The 20,744-nt window shown below is 44.7% G+C and overlaps 1 protein-coding gene across 1 annotated transcript in view; it reads left to right on the top strand.

The window, feature by feature from the left end:
- The first annotated feature begins 973 nt into the window (after positions 1 to 973).
- Positions 974 to 20,744, top strand: part of pnpla3 (patatin-like phospholipase domain containing 3) — a 34,248-nt gene continuing 14,477 nt past the window's right edge. Inside the window, exons 1-3 of the mRNA XM_068050865.1 lie at positions 974 to 1,301; positions 12,798 to 13,030; positions 15,072 to 15,137. Of these exons, the coding sequence (XP_067906966.1) occupies positions 1,115 to 1,301; positions 12,798 to 13,030; positions 15,072 to 15,137 (486 nt within the window). The 5' untranslated portion in view covers positions 974 to 1,114. The remainder of the gene's footprint in view (positions 1,302 to 12,797; positions 13,031 to 15,071; positions 15,138 to 20,744) is intronic.

Genomic DNA, 20,744 nt, shown 5'->3' with positions numbered 1-20,744 from the left:
ATAGCCCGCTTGATCGGCACCCCATCCACAACCTTCAACATTCACTTCCTCCACACAGTGGTAGCAGTGTGTACCATCCACAAGATGCACTGCAGCAACTTGCCAAGGCTGCTTCAACAGCACCTATCAAACCCATGATCTCTAACCCTGGAAGAATAAGAGCAGCAGATGCATGGGAACATCACCACCTGCAAATTTCCATCCAAGTCACACACCATCCTGACTTGGAACTATATTGCCGTTCCTTCACTGTCGCTGGGTCAAAATCCTGGAACTCCTTCCCTAACAGCACTGTGGGTGTACCTACACCATGTGGACTGCAGCAGTTCAAAAAGATGGCTCACCATCACCTTCTCATTGCAACGGCAATTAGGGATGGGCAATAAATGCTGGCCTTTCACGATTGAATGGAAAAAAAGCCATGTCCTGTCATCTGCGCACTTCATTAAATTGCATCAAGTTTCTGAAGCCCAATCATTAACATAGATTAAAAGGGCAATTTTCTGTCTTTTCCAACCAGTGATTCTTGGTTCCATTTGGAACTGGTTACTACCAACGTCCTTCCTGGAGGCTCATTTCGCCTGGACCCAATAGATCCAGGAAAGTCATTACAAAGCACACAGTGCAATTACCCAGTGAGTCACCAGAAAACTTAAAGCTTTTTTCGTTTTATCATGCAGATATTTTGTTAAATATTACATTTGTATCTTTTAGTCTGCGAAATACATTAGTATATATATTAAAAATACAATACAAAAAGCACAGTCGGGAAATGAAACGCAGTTTAAATTAATATGCATTGGTAAATTAATAGTTTCCTTAAATGTCACTATTTGGGGCAGCGGAAGGCAAATGAAAAGGTCCCGCTCAAGTATCCTTCCAGCTGATTGGCCAAAGCTGGTGTTGCTGTCACATGGGGAAACGGCAGTGATATATTGTGCCTTTAACTAAGCTTTCTGCTCACTCCCAATCCATGCATTGTCAAACAAACAGCCTATAATAAAATGCAGGAGCAAAGCGACCAACTTAAGTGAAAATCGTGTCACTGCGCTCCTGTTGATCAGATTCCCCTGCAGTTTTTCCCCCCCATTGAAACTCTTTCTCGTAGTCCGAGATGTTTGATTTCGAAGGCGGCTGGAACATTTCTTTCGCTGGCTGTGGCTTTCTCGGTGTTTACCATATCGGGGTGGCGAGCAGTATTCAGGAACGTGCCCCTTGCATGATCCGGGATGCCACTAGGATCTATGGCGCGTCTGCCGGGGCGCTCACTGCTGCTGCCGTGGTTTGCGGGGTACCGCTGGGTGAGTCTCAAAACTGGGGACAAGAGGGGGCATCATTTGGGCAAATAATTATAGGCACAAGAACCCCAATATCATGTGAAGGGGCTCTTGCAATCCAAAGGGAAACTGGAGGATATTAGTAGACGATGGTGTATTTATAAAACGGGCACCTGCCAATTTTGGAAGCATTCTTTGGGAGATCTACTTCCTTAACTTCGTTTGGAAAGAGGAGATCAGTAATTGTTCTTGTGCCTGTAGAGGACTACAGTGTATCTCTTCCTCGCTATTGTTACTAATTAGCTAATTTTTAAAAAATCCAGTAGCATACAGTTTAGCAAAATATCTGCAATAATTGTGTTAATTTATAACCTGTTTTCGAGCCTGGGTTGTTCCGTAGGATTGTTGTTAAGGATCCCAGATGTATGACTTTTTGAGAAATTAGCGAACCAGCATCTATTCTCCCACCAATTCTGAAACCTCAGTGTTTTGGATATGTTACATGGAGAGTGTGTGTGTTTTGTATGTGTTTTAAGTGAATCTTTTGAGGACTGTTCATGGCCGCATCCTGTTATTTGCCACTTGGATTGAGACACTGATTATCAATTGCTGGGAGTGGAGACGCGATTTTCCTCGAGAAATTCCAAATAGTGAAATTAATGCTCGTCTTTCTGCCTCTCCCATTTAATAGTGTTCTTGCTGATTTACTGCACGTTTTATCATCAGTTGGGACCAATGCTAGGTTTAAAGATTGTGATTTATGGTAATTTGATACCAATCAGTGGCATTACTTTCTGTTCCTGGGTCGGATGGTGATGTGTTGTAACTCCTGGGAATATTAAAGCAGTGGGTACAGTGTAGGCTTGGGCTGACCTGAGTTTCAGCGCTTTGTTTTATTGGCGGCTGCTGTGTGGACTGACTCAGCTGGGCGGGTTTAAATGTTCGGCTGTTTAGCGCGGTTACTCCCGGCCATTGACCTACTCACTGACCTCGGATAGTCATTGTGCTCTTCGCAAACAAAGCTTTTTACGGTTTCTAAAAAATACTAAATATCAATGAAGTGTCTTCCATTTAAGTTTTACAGTTACATTTCCCCGCAGTGTTCACTTTTTAAAGCGATTTTATATGTTCAAATATTAAAGGGATCCCTCCATATTTGAAGGTCACTTAAAAATGAGTGGAAAAAGTTTTCTGGTACAGACACAAATTTGGAAAGGAGGCCAGTTTTGGCAAGTGTCGCAAACAGCAATCAATGTACCCTTGCAGTTGAATCAAGCAATATTTCACTGGGATTTGAAAACGAAGAAGGTAGCTTGCGAGGCTACTTTTCTGATCACTGCGGCATTGGAGTGACCTGTTTGAATCCTGCAGTGCTAGGGATTGCAATCACTTGTGATTTTTTTTTTAAAGAATCCCGGGCTCCTGTCACCTAAAATGAGTTTTTTAAAAGTCTGAGTTGAGTTTGGGAGCTTAACTGGGCTGACAGGGCAATAATGGGCTTTGCGCCCTAGGCTAGGAAGGAGGGGTTAAGCCAGGGTCCCGCTCCTGATTTCAATCCAGTGAACCGAGAGATTATTAAATTAGATCCTGATTAATATGCTATCTTCCAGGAAGAAACAGAAAAAAAATGATATTTGTATGATGGGGCCTGAAAAAGGAGACCTTGGGGATATCAGGAAAAGGAAGCAATTAAATGTTTCACTTGTTTTTAACGGGTTTATTTCATGGAAAACATTGTTGTTTGGGAGGGATTCTTGCGAGAACAGGGACCTCTTATGGTATCTGGATTGTGAAATGTGTTTTTTTCATAGTACACAAATAAAATTATACTCAAGCATACTAAGCGGCATTGGTAATTGAATTTGTTAGCATTTTATTTTGGTATAAATTTTCAACTTCGTGCTATCTCGGAATTTAATTTTCGACCCTTTCATATAGTCACTTCCCTGTCCCTGCAATCAGTTTACATCTAGGACATGTCTCCTCATCTCTGCCATGTCAATGTAACCTCAATTCCCTTTGTTTATTCATGCTTGTGGTTTGGCTGCTGCTCTGGACCCCAGCCCATTACTTCTCTTGGTTCACCTCTAGCTCTTTTCTCTCCTGGTCTCCTCCCCTTCCTGTTACCAATCATGCCATCATTCAGTTCGTTGCTTTCTGGTACTTTGACTCCCCAACCCACCACTACCGTTCCGCCTCAGTTTTTGAAGGCACTATATAAATGTAAGTTATTGTACTTTGCTATTTTTAATGTGGTATATGTAATGAGCATAACTGAATGGCAGGAGGTATCGTTCCCAACGTTGCCTGGGCTTCTTGCCATTTTGTCCATGGTGGGGAAGGCCAACGATAGTCTTCCCACACTTAAGGGCCTCTTCCCGCTTGCACCTCAATCTTGCAGGAAGTAGAGGGGCCCAACACTACCAGGTAAAACCTGGCTACCTTCTAGTGGGGTGGGGGTTCCCTCCTTTTGGGGAAATCCAGGGCTGCTAGAGGGGACCCCATCCCATTGCTGGGGCCTGCCTGAATGGCTCTGGTGACCCCGCCCTCACTCATCTTTCCTGGCATCTCCTCCTGTGATGATGCTGGGCCTCCTTCAATGCCAGCAGTTGCTATTGCTCCCAGTGGCGCAGTTGGTACTGCAGGGCCGACAGTGGGCAGTTAATTGCCTGCCCACCATTGAAATGGCTTCGGCAATCTGATGGAGGGCCGAGACGGGGTTTGCCCCCACTTTGTTGCCCACCGCCGGGACCCCCTGTTGCAAGAATACAATGCAGCCCAAAGTATACATGAAGAACCATGCCCACGTCTTCCACTTCCACACAAGTTATCTTTCGTGGTCTCTAATTGGCCCTAATCTTTTGTTAATTAACCTCTTTATGTATTTATAAAACATCTTTGGATTTTTCTTTATTTTACTTGCCGATATTTCATCATGTCCTCTGTTTTCCTTATTTTCACCTTTAATTTCACTCCGGCTCTTCCTACACTCTGCTAGACCTGCTGCAGCATTAAGCTCTCTGTGTCTGACAAGCTTCCTTTTTCTTGCCTTATCCTATTCTGTGTGCTCATGGGCATCCAAGAGGAAGGGCAGGGTTTAGATTTGGGAGTTCTACCCTCTTTTTGCTTTGTAGGAACATATTTGTTCTGAACCTTCTCTCCTACTTGAATGCCTTCCACCCCTCTGACACTTGTGTCTTCAAGCAGTTGTTTGCAGTTCACTTTTACCAAATCACTTTTAACGTTGTGGGCTCTCATGCACCACCATCACCACAACCAGTGGCTATAGCAGCTTGGCAACAGGTGCTAATGCCGAAAGCAACAACCCAAAATGTCACCTGGATTCATGTGCAGCAATCGTGGCAGAACCTGCCTCTCAAGGATTGGCCTCATCGGCAAAGATGCATTATATGAAGGCACCCCCATCTAAATGTACTATTTGCTACGTGTCCATCATCTCTTGTAGATGGAAGGATGCCAACATACTCTTGGTCGATCTTGATCCTTTTTCCAAAAGTACAACTAAATCAAACTGAAGAGTATTTATGAGTACTGCCAAAATGCTCTCCTGCTGATGTCCCTTCCACCTGCCCAGCTTTATTTCCTCAAACCAAATCCAGAACTTCCCTTTCTCTTGTTGGGCTTTCCAGGTTCTTGATGCTGATACTGGGTACAAATGTTCTTGAACACGTTTGGCAAAAAATTTGTATTTTCATATGAGCAGAAAATATATTGTTTCGAAAACCTGTTTTCTGAAAAAATAACTTTTAAATGTGCTGAGTACAGGAAGTTAAGAGTTCATTAGAAGTGTACTGTTTGTATCAGCCATCTTTTCACTTTTGTGCTGATACTGTATGCTCTTAAACTCAAGAAGGAGTTGAGGTATTAGTTATCAGAAATGCAAAATTATCAGCTCCCTTGTTTTAAATATTAATTTCCTTGGTACTGTAGACCACTGTGGTTTGTTACAAGCTGGTTGCGACTGACCTAGAAACCTGTGCCAAGATCAGTAATAATGTGCCATTTCAGACAAGGCAGCATTTATGAAGTGATTAATCTCCAGTGAACAAGCCGTGCGGGTATGCGCGTGTGAAATTCCAAGATAATGAACGCTGCCTAATTTTTCAATCAATTTATTGAAAACCATCTGATATTCCCATCTGGGAACATTCTAAAGAGGATCTGTTGCATTGACTGTTCATAAAAGATTTAGATGGTTGCCCTAGCCTTGGTGATGTTTCAGTTTAAGCTTGTTTGTTCTGGTTGGTGGTGTGTTCAAAGCCAGTTGCTGCTAGTGCTTCAAAGCCAAGCCTCTAGCATTTGGATGCTGATCTCCAGAAAACAGATGCACCCTAACTATGATATTAAACTGTAGATAGGAGTCAGCTGCAAAGTTACAGTTCTGTTATAAATTAGTGGGTCGATTGGAATTGGGAGCATTTTGGCAAAATCAGTGGGATAGTAATCCTGTCTCTGTGTGCCATAGCACATGTGAATTTTCAAGTGTCCACAGTGAGCTCCCAGGAAGTGAATTGGATAACATGATGCAGGTCTTTCTCATATCCCTCCTGGAACCCATTTATGGAGTGATATTGGCCGCAGCTCAAACTCCATGTTAACCAGTCTTGGCAAAGATGAGGAAAAAGGAAGAAATAATCTCAATTCTTGTTACTTGAAACCTTAACCTTTTTGATTCAGGCAATTTGGAGCTTTTGAATATGATTTGAAGAGGCATCCAACTAGCCCACTTTCTATTGGTTTATTCTTGACCTGGGTGCATTTTGGGTTTTCATTATGCATGTAGCTACTAGGCCAAACAGAAAACTGACATTACCTTTATGTCCAACTACCCCTCTCCCTTTGATAGATTTAAGGAAATAACAATAACATGATAGCAACACTGTAGGGAACCAGGTGGGGTGGATTGCTAGAGGTGGCTCTGGGTGTCCAAATATTTTTTTTGATTTGATCACATAATCTGGGAAAAGCTTGTTCACCAAGTTTACTGGTAGTTGACACTGACAGCCAGGTTCAATTGTAATCGTGCCATCTGCAAATCGATCTGAAATTCAAACATTAAGGGCTGATTTTCCTTCTCAATCCTGTCTGAATTTGGTGAGATTACAATGGAAATGGCAGGAAAACAAGGTGAAGCCTAATGCTGTCCTGCTACCCTGACCTGGATTTCCCATTCCTGCCTGGAATTGGCTGCTGTTGCTGACAATGCAGCCATTAAGTGGCGCAGTACTAGCACATGCTCAAATGCAGCCTCTTCCACTGAAATGTCACTGTCTGCGACGTTCAGGCAGCTGCCAGGATTAAAGATGATACTACTCAATTTATCACAGAAAAACAACTTCAACCCAAAATTCCCTTCTATCGGTCCCTCCTGCGCCCGTCTTTTCACTGCTGCCTTCCTTTAAGCACTCGCTACAGCCTCGCCATCCACCCCCCCCCCCCCGCCCACCCTCAGCTGCTCATTCCAGACCTCACCACTGCTTCCCACCACCCCCCCTGCTCCTCACTTACCGCACCCCACTCACTAGCCCCTTGCTCCCTATTCTCCCCCCCCACTACCCCCCAGACGTTCTCTCCAGGCCGTGCCGCTTCCCTCCCCTCAGTCGCTTGCTCCCACGTTTGATTGTTCTCTGCGTGCCACCCAAAGAAGCTAGGTGGGCTGTGTGGGGTGAAGGGCAAGTGGCTGGGGGGGTGGGGGGTGGTGGTGGAGGGGGAGAAAGCATCGAGGCCTAGAATAAATGGTCGAGGGGGGAGAGTGGTCAGTGGGTGGGAGAGAGAAGCTGTGTGAGGGGAAAACAGGAAAGGGGAGTAAGTAGTGGGGATCGAGCTCTAGCCTCGGCCAGGGGGCAGGAGAGAGTAGCTGGGGGGGGGAAGTGAGCGGGGGGAGCGAGTAGTGGGGAATGAGCTCCAGCCTCGGCCAGTGGGGTAGGAGAGAGTAGCTGAGTGGGGGGGGCAGCGAGTAGCGGGGATCGAGCTTCAGCCTCAAAGTGCCTCATTCAGCCGCTCGATGACTTTGGTGTTGTGCAATGACGTTTTCTTGCGCATGCACCAATTAGTCCTGGCAAGACGTAGGCTGTGCATGCACAGCATCTCACTGAGAGCAGGAGACCATTTGCGCATGTCCGCAGCTTGGAGTGCTCTGATGACGCCGGGCCACTGTTGTCAGGAGTCACTTTGTTGTAAATTTTGGTGGGGATAGGGAGGGGTTAGGGCCAGGCTTCCAGGCCCATTTCCTTTCCATCCACCCCAGTTATTGGTAATGCCTGGTGGAAGTTGGAAGTAGACCTGCAATGCTCACTGTAAAGGCCCCAAAGCTTTCTGACAGAGGGAGAGGACCTGGTGCAGGCTGCTTCTTCCTCCGTTTTAGCCTGGACACTCCTCCTGTAGACCTTAGTCTCAGTGAAGACCTACAAAATCTGAGGCAGAGGTTCTTATTTGAGGCATTTCTGTTTCATCACCTCTGGTGCTGTATTAATGATCCCAACCCAGAAAACAGGATCAAGATGTAAGGGACAAGTGGAAGTCCTGCCCTGCTGTTGGTCTGCCCCAAAGAGGAGAATACTGCCCTAAATCTCTCTCCCCATATTGAGAGTGGGTTTGAGTAGAATCCGTGAAGAATGCACAGATCTAATTCCGTAGGGCCTACAGAAAAAGGAGCAAATGGGTGTTGTTTGTTTTTGTTTCCAACTTGGCTCTGCATTTCTGTTTATACTTCCTCATGAGAAGGTCCCTGGCTGTTGGTGCTAGTTTTCTCCTCTTTCTTTACTCCCATGCCTGCCCTATGGATTGCCTTGGTATTTTGATATCTTCTCTATAATTTGTATTTGTACTGTAAGAACATGTATCGTGGAGGAGAAACAAACTGATTCAACTTAAGATCTTGTTATCTTCAAAGTGATCTGTCTGCCTCTACTGATATTAATGCACTGGACTTGGCGATGCAAGGCATAATTTCAAAGTTTGCGGGTAACACAGGACTCTGAAATGGCGTAAACAATGAGAATAGTAACAGACTTCAGGAGGACATAGACTGCTAAAAGGGATGGGACACTTGGCAGATGAAATTTAATGCAGTGTTATGATACATTTTGGTAGGAAGAATTAGGAGAGGGAATAGAAACTAAATCATACAATTTGTAAAGGGGATGAAGGAACAGAGGGACCTGGAGATTGAGTGCACAAATCTTCAAAGGTAGCAGGTTGGGCAAGTTGAGAATTTTGTTTTTTAAATGGGATCCTGGACTTTATTAATAGAGGCAAGGAGTACAAAAGCAAGCAAGTTATGCTAAAACTTTATAAAACACTGGTTAGGCCTCAACTGGAGTATTGTAGTCAACTTTTGACATCACACTTTAGGAACTATGTTAAGGCTTTGGAGGGTGGAGAGGAGATGTACCAGAATGGTATCGGGGATGAGGGAATTCAAGCATAAGAGACTGGTGAAGCTAGGGTTCTTCTCCTTGGAGCAGTGAAAGTAAACAGGAGATTTGACCAATGTTCAAAATCATGAACGGTTTTGATAGGGTAACTAAGGGGAAATTGTTTCCGCTGGCAGAAAGGTCAGTCATCAGAGGACACAGATTTAATGTGATTGGCAAAAGAACCAGCGGTGCATAAGGAATTTTTTTTTATACACAGTGAGTTCTTGTGTTCTGGAATGCATTACCTGAAAGGGTGGTGGGAGCATATTTGACTGTACCTTTCAAAAGAGGATTGGATAAATGGGGCCATAGAAAAGTTATGTCACAAAAGAGGCCATTCAGTCCATTGTGTCTGTACCGGCTGGAAAAAAAACTAGCTGCCCAATCTAATCCCACCTTTCAGCAACTGGTCTATAGCCTTGCAGGTTACAGCTCTTCAGGTGCAGGTCCAGGTACCTTTTTTTAAATGAGTTGAGGGTTTCTGCCTCCACCACCGATCTGGGCAGTGAATTCCAGACACTCACCACCCCATGGGTGAAAAGGTTTTTCCTCATGTTCCCTCTAATCCTTCTACCAATCATCTTGAATCTCTGCCCCTAGTAATTGACCTCTCCGCTAGGGGAAACCGGTCCTTCCTGTCTACTCTATCCAGGTCCCTTATAATTTTGTACACCTCAATTAAGTCACCCCTCAGCCTCCTCTGTTCGAAGGAAAACAACCTGAGCTTATCCATCTTTCCTCATAGCTGCAATTTTCAAGCTCTGGCAACATTCCTATACATCTCTGTGCTCTCTCCAGAGCAATGATGTGCTTCCTGTAATGTGATGACTAGAACTGTACACAATACTCCAGCTGTGAACTAGCCAGAGTTTTATACAGCACTACATCCTTGCTTTTGTATTCTGCATCACGGCCAATAAAGGAAAGCATTCCATATGCCTTCTTCACACTTTATCTACCTGTCCTGCCACCTTCAGGGACCTGTGGAGATGCACTCCAAGGCCTCTTACTTCCTCTACCCCTCTCAATATCCTCCCGTTTATTGTGTATTCCCTTTGCTTTGTTTGCCCTCCCCAAATGCATTATCTCACACTTCTCTGGATTGAATTCTATTTGCCACTTTTCTGCCCACTCAACCAAACCATTGATATAATTCTGGAGTCTACAGCTAGTCTCTTCAGTATCAACTACATGGCCAATTTTTGTGTCATCTGCAAATGTCCCAATCATGCCTCCCACATTTAAATATATGAATATATCATGAATATATACCACAAACAGCAAGGGACCCAGCACTGAGCCCTGTGGAATGCCACTGGAAACCGCCTTCCATTTGCACAAACATCAGTTGACTTTGTTTTCAGTCACTGAGCCAATTTTGGATCCAACTTGCCACATTCCCCTGTATCCCACGGGCTTTTACTTTTCTGACCAGTCTGCCATGTGGCACCTTGTCAAATGCCTTACTAAAATCCATGTAAACCACATCCACTGCATTATCCTCATCAATCCTCCTTGTTACTACTTCTAAAAATTCAATTAAGGTAGTAAGACATTACCTTCCCTTAATAAATCCATGCTGACCATCCCTGATTAATCCATGCCTTTCTAAGTGACGGAATCAATTCTGAGAGATAGGATAAACTAATAATTTTCCCACCACCGAGGTCAGACTGACTGGCCTATAATTATTTGGTCTGCGCCTCACACCCTGTTTAAACAATGGTACAACGTTTGCAGATCTCCCATCCTCTGGTAACTTGCCTGAATCTAGTGAGGATTTGAAAATGATCCTCAGAGCATCTGCTATTTCCTCCCTTGCTTCCTTTAACAACCTGGGATGCAATCCATCCAGCCCTGGCGATTTATCCACTTTCAAGGATGTCAGACTATCTAGTACTTCCCCTCTCATTATGCTTTATAGTATCTAATATTTCACACTCCTCTTTAACTACAATGTCTGCATCATCCCTCTCCTTTTGTAAAGACAAAGTACTCATTAAGAACCCTGCCCACATCTTCTGTATCCACGTGTAAGTTCCCTTGTATGTCTGATGGGCCCTGCCTGTTCCTTAGTTATCCTCTTGCTCTTAATGTACTGATATAACTTCTTTGGGTTTTCCTTGATTTTTACCTGCCAATATTTGTTTCATGTCCTCTCTTTGCTTTCCTAATTTCCTTTTTGTACTTCACCCCTGCACTTTCTATACTCCTCAGCTTTCTGAAGTATTAAGTTTTTTGTGACTGTCATAAGCTTGCTTTCTTCTGCTTTATCTTACCCTGTATGTTTCTAGATAACCTGGAGGCTCTAGATTTGGCAGTACCACCCTTTTTTCTTTGTGGCGTCATGTCTACACTCTGCCCATAGAATCTCACTTTTGAATGCCTCCCACTGGTTTGCCACTGATTTTCCTTCAAGTAGCTGTATCCAGTCCACTTTCGCCAGATTGCCCCTCAGCTTCGTAAAATTTGCCTTCCCCCAATTTAGAATTTTAAACATGTTCTATCCTTTTCTTTTCCATAATAATGCTAAATCTAACTGTATTATGGTCACTATCTCCAAAATGGTCACCCACTGCTGCTTCATTTCTGGAGACTAAATCCTGAATTGTGCCCCCTCTCATTGGGCTTGTTACATGCTGACTAAAAAAGTTCTCTTGAATGCAGTTCAAGAATTTTGTGCCCACTGTGCTGTTCGCACTGTTCGTACCCCAGTTGATATTAGGGTAGTTGAAATCCCCAACTATTATTGTCCTATAGTTTTTGCACTCCGAAATTTGCCTACATATTTGTTCTTCAATCTCCCTTTTTGGGGGTCTAAAGTACACTCCGAGTAGTGTGGCTGCTGCTTTTTTTGTTTGAGCTCAACCCATATGGTCTCATTTGATGATTTGTTTATCATATCATCCCTCCTCACAGCTGTAATTGATTCTTTAGCCAATAATGCTACACACCCTCTTTTTTTTTTATCCCCCTCTATCCTGCCTGAAAACTCTATATCCAGGGATGTTGAGCTGCCATTTTTGCCCCTCTTTAAGCCAAGTTTCCATTGTAGCAATGATATCATGTGGCCATATGTCTATCTGTGCCCTGAGCTCATTGCTTTATTTGCTTTAATCCTTGCATTTAAATAAATACCTTTTAACACTGCCAAATTCCTGTGCTGCACACTTTTTAACCTTTGCTTCTTCTGTTTTTCAGAGTCACTCGCTAATTTTCTGCCTCCCATTCCCTGCCCTGAATTTGTCCTATCTGAAATGTGAAGTGTCAAAATTCGCAGGACTTTGGGGAAAGAACAGGGGAGTATGATTAATTGGATAGCTCTTTCAAAAGATTGGTACAGGCACAATGGGCTGAATGGCTTCCTTCTTTGCTGTATTATTCTGTGATTCTATATACTGTTCTATTTATTTGTACAGTAAATGCTAGAAATACTCAACAAGTCTGTTATAGAGTCATAGAGTTATACAGCACAGAAACAGGCCCATCGTGGCCCCTGGTTATTGACACCTCCGCTAAGGGAAGAAGTTTCTTCCCATCTACCCTATCAATGCCCCTCATAATTTTGTGTACCTCAATCAGGTCCCCCCCCTCAGCCTTCTCTGCTCTAAGGAAAACAACCCTAGCTTTTTCAGTCTCTCTTCATAGCTGAAATGCTCCAGTCCAGGCAACATCCTGGTGAATCTCCTCTGCACCCTCTCCAGTGCAATCACATCCTTCCAATAGTGTGGCCAGAACTGTATACAGTACTCCAGCTCTGGCCTAACTAACATTTTATACAGCTCCATCATAACCAACATCAGTCTGGTAGCAGCTATGGAGAAAAAGAGTTGATATTTCAGATCTGTGACCTTTCATCAGTTCTGATGAAAGTTCATGTTAGTTCTGATGAAAGGTCATGCAGACCTGAAATATTAAATGTTTTTCTCTCCACAGATGTTGCCTAACCTGCTAAGAGTTTCCAGCATTTTCTGTTTTTTTTTTTGTTTCAGATTTCCAACATCTGCAGTATTTTGCTTTTCTATTTGTTTGTATTTTGACCTGCAATTTTTTATATGTGCTTTTTGTTTAATTTTTCAAGATAATTGTTGTGCAGATATCATGAAAGTGGCGAAAGAAGCCAGAAAAAGAAACCTGGGACCTCTGCACCCATCTTTCAACTTGGTAAAAATAATGAGAAATGGGCTTTTCAAGAATCTTCCAGAAAATGCACACCAGCTAGCCACAGGCAGGCTCTGCATTTCTCTTACAAGGGTACCTGATGGTGAGAATGTGCTAGTGTCCGAGTTCAACTCCAAGGAAGAACTCATCCAGGTAAGACTAAAAAAACTCCTCAGAAATGGTAGTGGTCCTTTACTGTGTGATACCTGCTCGATTTTTGAAAGTCATATCTCTTTGGACAGTACAAGGCAATGTTGCAGGAATGCAACAGTGGCTGATAGTCTGTGAATTGTTGACTTCCTCAGCACGAGGGAGGAAAATGGATCACTCAACAGTGACAGATTTTGAAACAAAAACAAGAAATGCTGGATTCACTCAGCAGGTCTGGCAGCATCTGTGGAAAGAGAAGCAGAGTTAACGTTTCGGGTCAGTGACCCTTCTTCCGAAGAAGGGTCACTGACCCGAAACGTTAACTCTGCTTCTCTTTCCACAGATGCTGCCAGACCTGCTGAGTGAATCCAGCATTTCTTGTTTTTGTTTCAGATTTCCAGCATCCGCAGTATTTTGCTTTTGTGACAGATTTTGAGTTCTCTTGTGTAAAAGTCTCTGGCACCTTACACATTGACCCAGATTTTGCTGTGGTAATGACAATGAAACTGTCAGCATTTGCTATTGTTACTCCACTGAAACTGACAGCAACTTTCTTTTTCAAAAATCTGTTTACCTTTATTTTTACCTTTATCTTAATATAGTCAAAAGTTTAAGTAAGTGAAGGATTTTAACTGCTTCTAACTCCCTGGTTTGCTGTGTCTGAATGCATCGTCTTGATTGGTTGCCTAGCTGTTTGTTTGGTGGCATTATTGCTGCACACTAAGGGCTGGATTTTATGGAGTTGGCAGGAGTCATGGGAAACCCTGCCTCGGCCCTTTGGAGTCGTCCTCCCCCGCCCCCTCTTCCTCCCCCGCCCCCTCTTCTTCCCGGGCTCTAATTAATGCAATTAACTGCCTGGTGTCAGGAATCCCACTTCCAAGAGCTGTCGACCAATCAGAGGGCCAACAGCTCTGTAGTATTTGAAGTCCCACTGGTGGGGTGGGGTGGGTGGGTGTTGTTGAGGATGAGGTGAGGGATGTGTTAGCGGAAGGGCGGCCTTTGCTGACAGGGCCCTCCGTGGCCACAGATCCCCCACCCCCCACCACCACCACCCCAAGCCCACAGGGAGGTCACCTGCTTCACTGGGCGACCTTCCCACATGTTGGGACTCGTCATCGATAAAATACCAGCGACAATAGACAGATCCCCCTAAGTGACTGTTAATTGCCCTCTTTGGCCTTCCCTGCACAGGACTAAATTCCAAGGCATCAGGTACTGGGCGACCCCCCCCCCCCCTCCCCCCCCTGTCTCCATTCCTCTCCCGAGGGAGCCTGTAAAATTCAGCCCTACGACATCCCCTTGGTTTTCCAAGAGATTTCAACTACCGTGGGGAAAGGGGAAATTTCTACCACTGATTGCTGAGGCTTTGTGGGCAGCTTTCTTCAAGGTCAATGGCAAGCACTCTTGCTACGCCACTGACTGCAAAATCCAGGCCATCGTCAAAATTAGTACTGGAACTGAGGCACTGGCGAGCTGATTTTGTTTTAAGGATGTCTAGCTCCATTATAAGAACATTCAAACAAATTTCAGTACTATTAATATGGTTTAAAGTCGATTTCTTGTGGAAATTTGGCTTGTCAAAAATGTTTGTGGGTTAGCAAAAAGTAACCTTTATTTAAATTAGCATCTGAGCCTGTCCAATCATTGGTCAAGTGTCCTTACTCATTCCAATGGCTGCTCATTGGAATCCTCAGGCAGTACATATCTTAAGGTTCTGAAGAAGGGTCACTGACCTGAAACGTTAACTCTGCTTCTCTCTCCACAGATGCTGCCAGACCTGCTGAGTATTTCCAGCATTTCTTGTTTTTGTTATGTATCTTAAGGATTGGGTGTTCAAATGGTTGTCACAAAGAAATCTTCATAAAGTAAAGGAACTTCCCCTCTGTTTTTTAAGCCCCCTCCCCCCAGAAAACAACCTTGAGGGCCATTAACATTAATGTAGACAATGAACTTGTGTTGCTTTCTGATCTGTTTCTAACACCATAAATTGTGCATGAAAATATGCCTGTTCCAATTAGTTCTTCCCTCTGCTTATTCTCCTCAGGCTCTGATCTGCAGTGCCTTTGTTCCAATTTACTGTGGACTCATTCCACCATCTTTTCGAGGAGTGGTAAGTTTTTAAGCTTTTGAGAAAAATGTCTTCAATTGTGAATTAAATGCCTTTTTTTAATTGAAAAGGAGGGTCAAAGTTGACAATAGGACATCAGTAGGGCTTGAGCATGGGTGAATTGAAATGTCTGATTTAATAATAATGTCTGGCCCACTCAAAGACAGAGAAGGGAATCTATGTGTGGAGCCAGAGGAAATGGGCGAGGTACTAAATGAGTACTTTGCATCAGTATTCACCAAGGAGAAGGACTTGGTGGATGATGAGCCTAGGAAAGGGAGTGTAGATAGTCTGAGTCATCTCATTATCAAAAAGGAGGAGGTGTTGGGTGTCTTGCAAAGCATTAAGGTAGATAAGTCCCCAGGGCCTGATGGGATCTAACCCAGAATACTGAGGGAGGCAAGGGAAGAAATTGCTGGGGCCTGGACAGAAATCTTTGCATCCTCATTGGCTACAGGTGAGGTCCCAGAGGACTGGAGAATAGCCAATGTTGTTCCTTTGTTTAAGAAGGGTAGCAAGGATAATCCAGGAAATTATAGGTTGGTGAGCCTTACGTCAGTGATAGGGAAATTATTAGAGAGGATTCTTCGGGACAGGATTTACTCCCATTTGGAAACAAATGGACTTATTAGCGAGAGGCAGCATGGTTTTGTGAAGGGGAGGTCGTGTCTCACTAATTTGATTGAGTTTTTTGAGGAAGTGACAAAGATGATTGATGAAGGAAGGGCAGTGGATGTTATCTATATGGTCTTCATTAAAGCCTTTGACAAGGTCCCTCATGGCAGACTGATACAAAAGGTGAAGTCACATGGGATCAGAGGGGAGCTGGCAAGATGGATACAGAACTGGCTCGGTCATAGAAGACGGAGGGTGCTTTTCTGAATGGAGGGCTGTGACTAGTGGTGTTCCGCAGGAATCAGTGCTGGTACCTTTGCTGTTTGTAGTATATATAAATGATTTGGAGGAAAATGTAGCTGGTCTGATTAGTAAGTTTGCGGACAACACAAAGGTTGGTGGAGTTGCGGACAGTGATGAGGATTGTCAGAGGATACAGCAGGATATAGATCGGTTGGAGACTTGGGCGGAGAAATGGCAGATGGAGTTTAATCCGGACAAATGTGAGGTAGTGCATTTTGGAAGGTCTAATGCAGGTGGGAAGTAAACAGTAATTGGCAGAACCCTTAGGAGTATTGACAGGCAGAGAGATCTGGGCATTCAGGTCCACCGGTCACTGAAAGTGGCAACGCAGGTGAATAAGGTAGTCAAGAAGGCATACGGCATGCTTGCCTTCATCGGTCGGGGCATAGAGTATAAAAATTGGCAAGTCATGCTGCAGCTGTACAGAACTTTAGTTAGGCCACACTTAGAATATTGCGTGCAATTCTGGTCGCCACACTACCAGAAGGACGTGGAGGCTTTGGAGAGGGTACAGAAGAGGTTTACCAGGATGTTACCTGGTCTGGAGGGCATTAGCTATGAGGAGAGGTTGGATAAACTCGGATTGTTTTCACTGGAACGATGGAGGTGGAGGGGCTACATGGTAGAGGTTTACAAAGTTATAAGCGGCATGGACAAAGTGGATAGTCAGAAGCTTTTTCCCAGGGTGGAAGAGTCAGTTACTAGGGGACATAGGTTTAAGGTGAGAGGGGCAAAGTTTAGAGGGGATGTGCGAGGCAAGTTCTTTACACAGAGGGTGGTGCGTGCCTGGAACCTGTTGCCAGGGGAGGTGGTGGAAGCAGGTACCATAGAGACGTTTAAGAGGCATCTTGACAAATACATGAATAGGATGGGAATAGAGGGATACGGACCCCGGAAGTGCAGAAGGTTTTAGTTTAGGCAGGCATCAAGATCGGCGCAGGTTTGGAGGGCCGAATGGCCTGTTCCTGTGCTGTACTGTTCTTTGTTCTTGTTGATATAGGAGGAGCCTTTAAGAATGCTTCATGATGCAATTCACATTGAAAATTTTTGTTCATGAAATAACCCACTCAAAGGATCTTGAGCTGGCACAAAAATAAATAAAACTGGAATTTGTAATTTTTCCAAATGGGATAGCAATTTTCCGGGCTGGCATTTCTGATGGTCGTGAAAGGAGTCTAGAAGATAATAGCAACTGGTAGAAATCTTCAAATGCTTCAATGTCATTTTGCATAGAGACCCAGAGGAATTCTTGCCTTTTGGTAGTTTCTCCAGTATCAGATTACTAATTGTACTGTGGACTAGGTGCTTCCCTACAGAAAATGGGGAGAATCAGACAGCAAAGGCCAAAGTATGATCTTGCACAGGCCCTTTGAAGCATTAGAGTCCTAGGAGAAGATTGTGTGTGGTATTCTTGACAAGCCATTGGTACTGAAGAAAACAAATCTTTTCATTTTTAGAGAAAATGGAAATCTGCTGTTTAGCGTCATCACACCTATTTGATTTTTCTCATCATCTTCTCTCTCCAACTTTGCTGATGGCCCATTCTTGAGGAAATTTGTTTATTTTAAAGTACGGTATTTGTTTTACCATAACATACCCTGCAGTTGTTTGCCTGCCCTCTGCCTTCTCCACCCCACCACCCCAAACATACTTATTGACTTACTGTGCTGCTCCCAATGTGGTTTCAGTGACTGGCTGTCAGGCAAGCCCCCTACCTGCCAAGAATGAGGAAAATTAATTTCACCACATGAACATTGATTTTAAACTGGAAATACTCAGCAGGTCTGACAGCATCTGTGGAGAGAGAAGCAGAGTTAATGTTTCAGGTCATTGACCCTCTTCAGAACTAGCAGATATTAGAAATGTGAAAGGTTTTAAGCAAGTAAAGTGGGGGTGTGGCAAGAGATAACAAAGGAGGAGCAGATAGGACAAGGTCACAGGGAATAACTGACCAGAAGGTCATGGAGCAAAGGCAAACAATATGTTAATGGTATGTTGAAAAACAAAGTATTAGTACAGATAGGGTGTTAATGTGAACTGGCCACAGGGTTAAAACTCAAAGCTGTTTGCTCCTAGACTGGAAAAGACCTCTCTCCTGTCTGCTCTCATCTGGTACTCACCAGCTTCGGAAACCATTGAAGACAGGTAAACTAAAAGAGAAAAATCTCCTATGTGATCAAGGTTTAAGAAGAATACTGGACCCCAACAAAAAGTAAGAGCTGTCTACAATCAAAGACTCTATGGCCAGCTGGAAACACAAACAGTAACAAGAAACCCCCTTCAGAGATTGCCTCAAACCTCTCTACTCTCTTTTTTCTTCTCTTTTCTGTCCCTATTTGCATGTGTGTATCGCATGTGCATGTTAGCATGGGCACATCATTTATCCGTAGGGGTTAAATTGGAGTTTGTTTTAATAAATTTCACTTTTCCTCTTTAAACCTAAGGAAACCTGGTGTGCTCATTTCTTTGCCTTATGATTGGAAGGTGGTGAACAAGGATTCACCAAAGGGAATCTCCAAACACTGTGTTTAAAATTAAACCCTGTTACAATAAGACCAAGTGAAGACAGTAAAAGACCCCTCGACACCTTTCTCATCTGGTGGTAACACTGGTCCTCAATGTTTGTCACTTCCAATAGGGATGTAGCACTGTGAAATTTTGTGCTTTTATTTTTGGGGCAATGGAAGTGGGAGGAGCATGGGAGAGAAGAAAGGAATAGCATGAATACAAAGGAGTTGATGAGATTCTTGGTCATATTTGACTAGAAACATCGACCGGAATTTTACCTTCATCGCTGGCTCCGGTACGGGTGGAACTCAAACGGATGCGACCTGCGTTCCTGCGCTGCGTCTCCTGCCCACCGGCATCATGCGCGGGGCAGCCAATTAGTGGCCCCGCGGCTTACCTGCGACCTGAATCTGCTCGTGCGGGTGGGAAGATATACATCATTGGGGGGGGGAGCCACATCAGGGAATGTCTGACGTAAACCTTTGAAAAATGTTTACCTCAATGAAATTGACCAGGTACTCATTCATTGTTTAAAAATCTGCAGTAGTAGTTGTGGTTCACTGAGAGGCTACAGTCCTGTTAGTGCAGAAGGAGTTAGAGATTTAAACACAGGTGGAGGAGGTCATGGAGGAGAGAAGCACTCGCTCAGCCCCCCGTTTTTCAGATGCTTCACTACAGATCCTCCTTCAGGCGGTTGAGGAGAGGCGTGATATCCTCTTCAACTCAGATGGTAGAAGGCGACAATCAACAGTGACGAAGAGGGCCTGGCTGGAGGTCGCGGAGGAGGTCAGCAGCCGTGGCGTTGGTCAGCGCACATGGATACAGTGCCACAGGCACCTCAATGACCTGCTTTGCTCTGCCTGGGTAAGGGGCATTCCTGCAGTAATCCCATATTCCCTATCACCTACCTACACAATGGCCAATTTACCTATCACCTGCAAGTCTTTGGCCGTGGGAGGAAACTGGAGCACCGACGAAAACCCACGCGGTCACAGGGAGAACTTGCAAACCCCGCACAGGCAGTACCCAGAATCGAACCCGGGTCCCTGGAGCTGTGAGGCTGTGGTGCTAACCAATGCGCCCTATGTGAGATGAACGTTAAGGAGGGATTGATGAGGGCACGCTCAGCAATGGCACAGCAGTTAAAAGCCACATCAACCCATTTGGGTGATTGCGTGACATGCGCACAAAAATGTTTGACCTAATTTTTTTTCTTTCATTCGGAAGAGAGGGTACACAATGCCCGAGAGAGGTCCCGGACAGGTGGTGGTGTGGTCTGTTCAGCATTCCTCAGTCGAATGGAGGGGGACGCTTTGATTGCAGGGGAGGAAGGAGGACGAGCCGTAGCAGATGGCAAGGCCGGTGGACATGGCCATGAGAGTGAGTGATCCAGAAAGTGGTGATTAGTGCATTTCGGGGGGGAGGGGGCAGGGTGGGGGAGGTTGATGGGCCAATGTTGTTATGATTTACTAATGAACATAATTTGGCCCTCAAAAGTCCCATCACACTGACGTGACCATAATGGACTCAAATACATGTTCTCAACTCTGGCTTTCTGATCAAACTGATCAATATGATTTTCCCAGCAGGTGACCAACTGCATGGAACAGGAAGCGTCTCCATTGTACTACCATCTACCTCTGAGGTTGAGGAGGGTGCCTCAGAGGGCGCACCGTCACATCCCCGCGACGCACCAAGCACCAGCGCAGATACAGACACCTCGGTTGGGATTTGCGTGTCCGTGGATTCGATTTCACATCCAGGTGTCAGCACAGCACAGGTGCCGGGCCAGCCACCGGAGGCAGAATCGGCCGATGCCTCACACAGTCGGAGGAGTGTGGGAGGCCAGGCCAGTGCAGAGCAGCAAGCTGATGACATGCCTTTGAGAACAACCATTCGGCGGGAGATGTAGCAGATGCAGCAAGCGGTCCTTGAAAATCTGGCGGAGCTGCCTGAGACAATGCGCGCAATTAATCAAACTCTGGCTACATCCATCCAGAGTATGGGCGGCGCAGTGGTTAGCACCGCAGCCTCACAGCTCCAGTGACTTGGGTTCAATTCTGGGTACTGCCTGTGTGGAGTTTGCAAGTTCTCCCTGTGTCTGCGTGGGTTTCCTCCGGGTGCTCCGGTTTCCTCCCACAAGCCAAAGACTTGCAGGTTGATAGGTAAATTGGCCATTAGCAA

Source organism: Heterodontus francisci, chromosome 18 (genome assembly GCF_036365525.1).
Source record: "Heterodontus francisci isolate sHetFra1 chromosome 18, sHetFra1.hap1, whole genome shotgun sequence".
NCBI classification, from domain to species: Eukaryota; Metazoa; Chordata; class Chondrichthyes; order Heterodontiformes; family Heterodontidae; genus Heterodontus; species Heterodontus francisci.
Note: the sequence above shows the minus strand (reverse complement) of the source record. Positions and strands in the feature narration are given on the sequence as shown.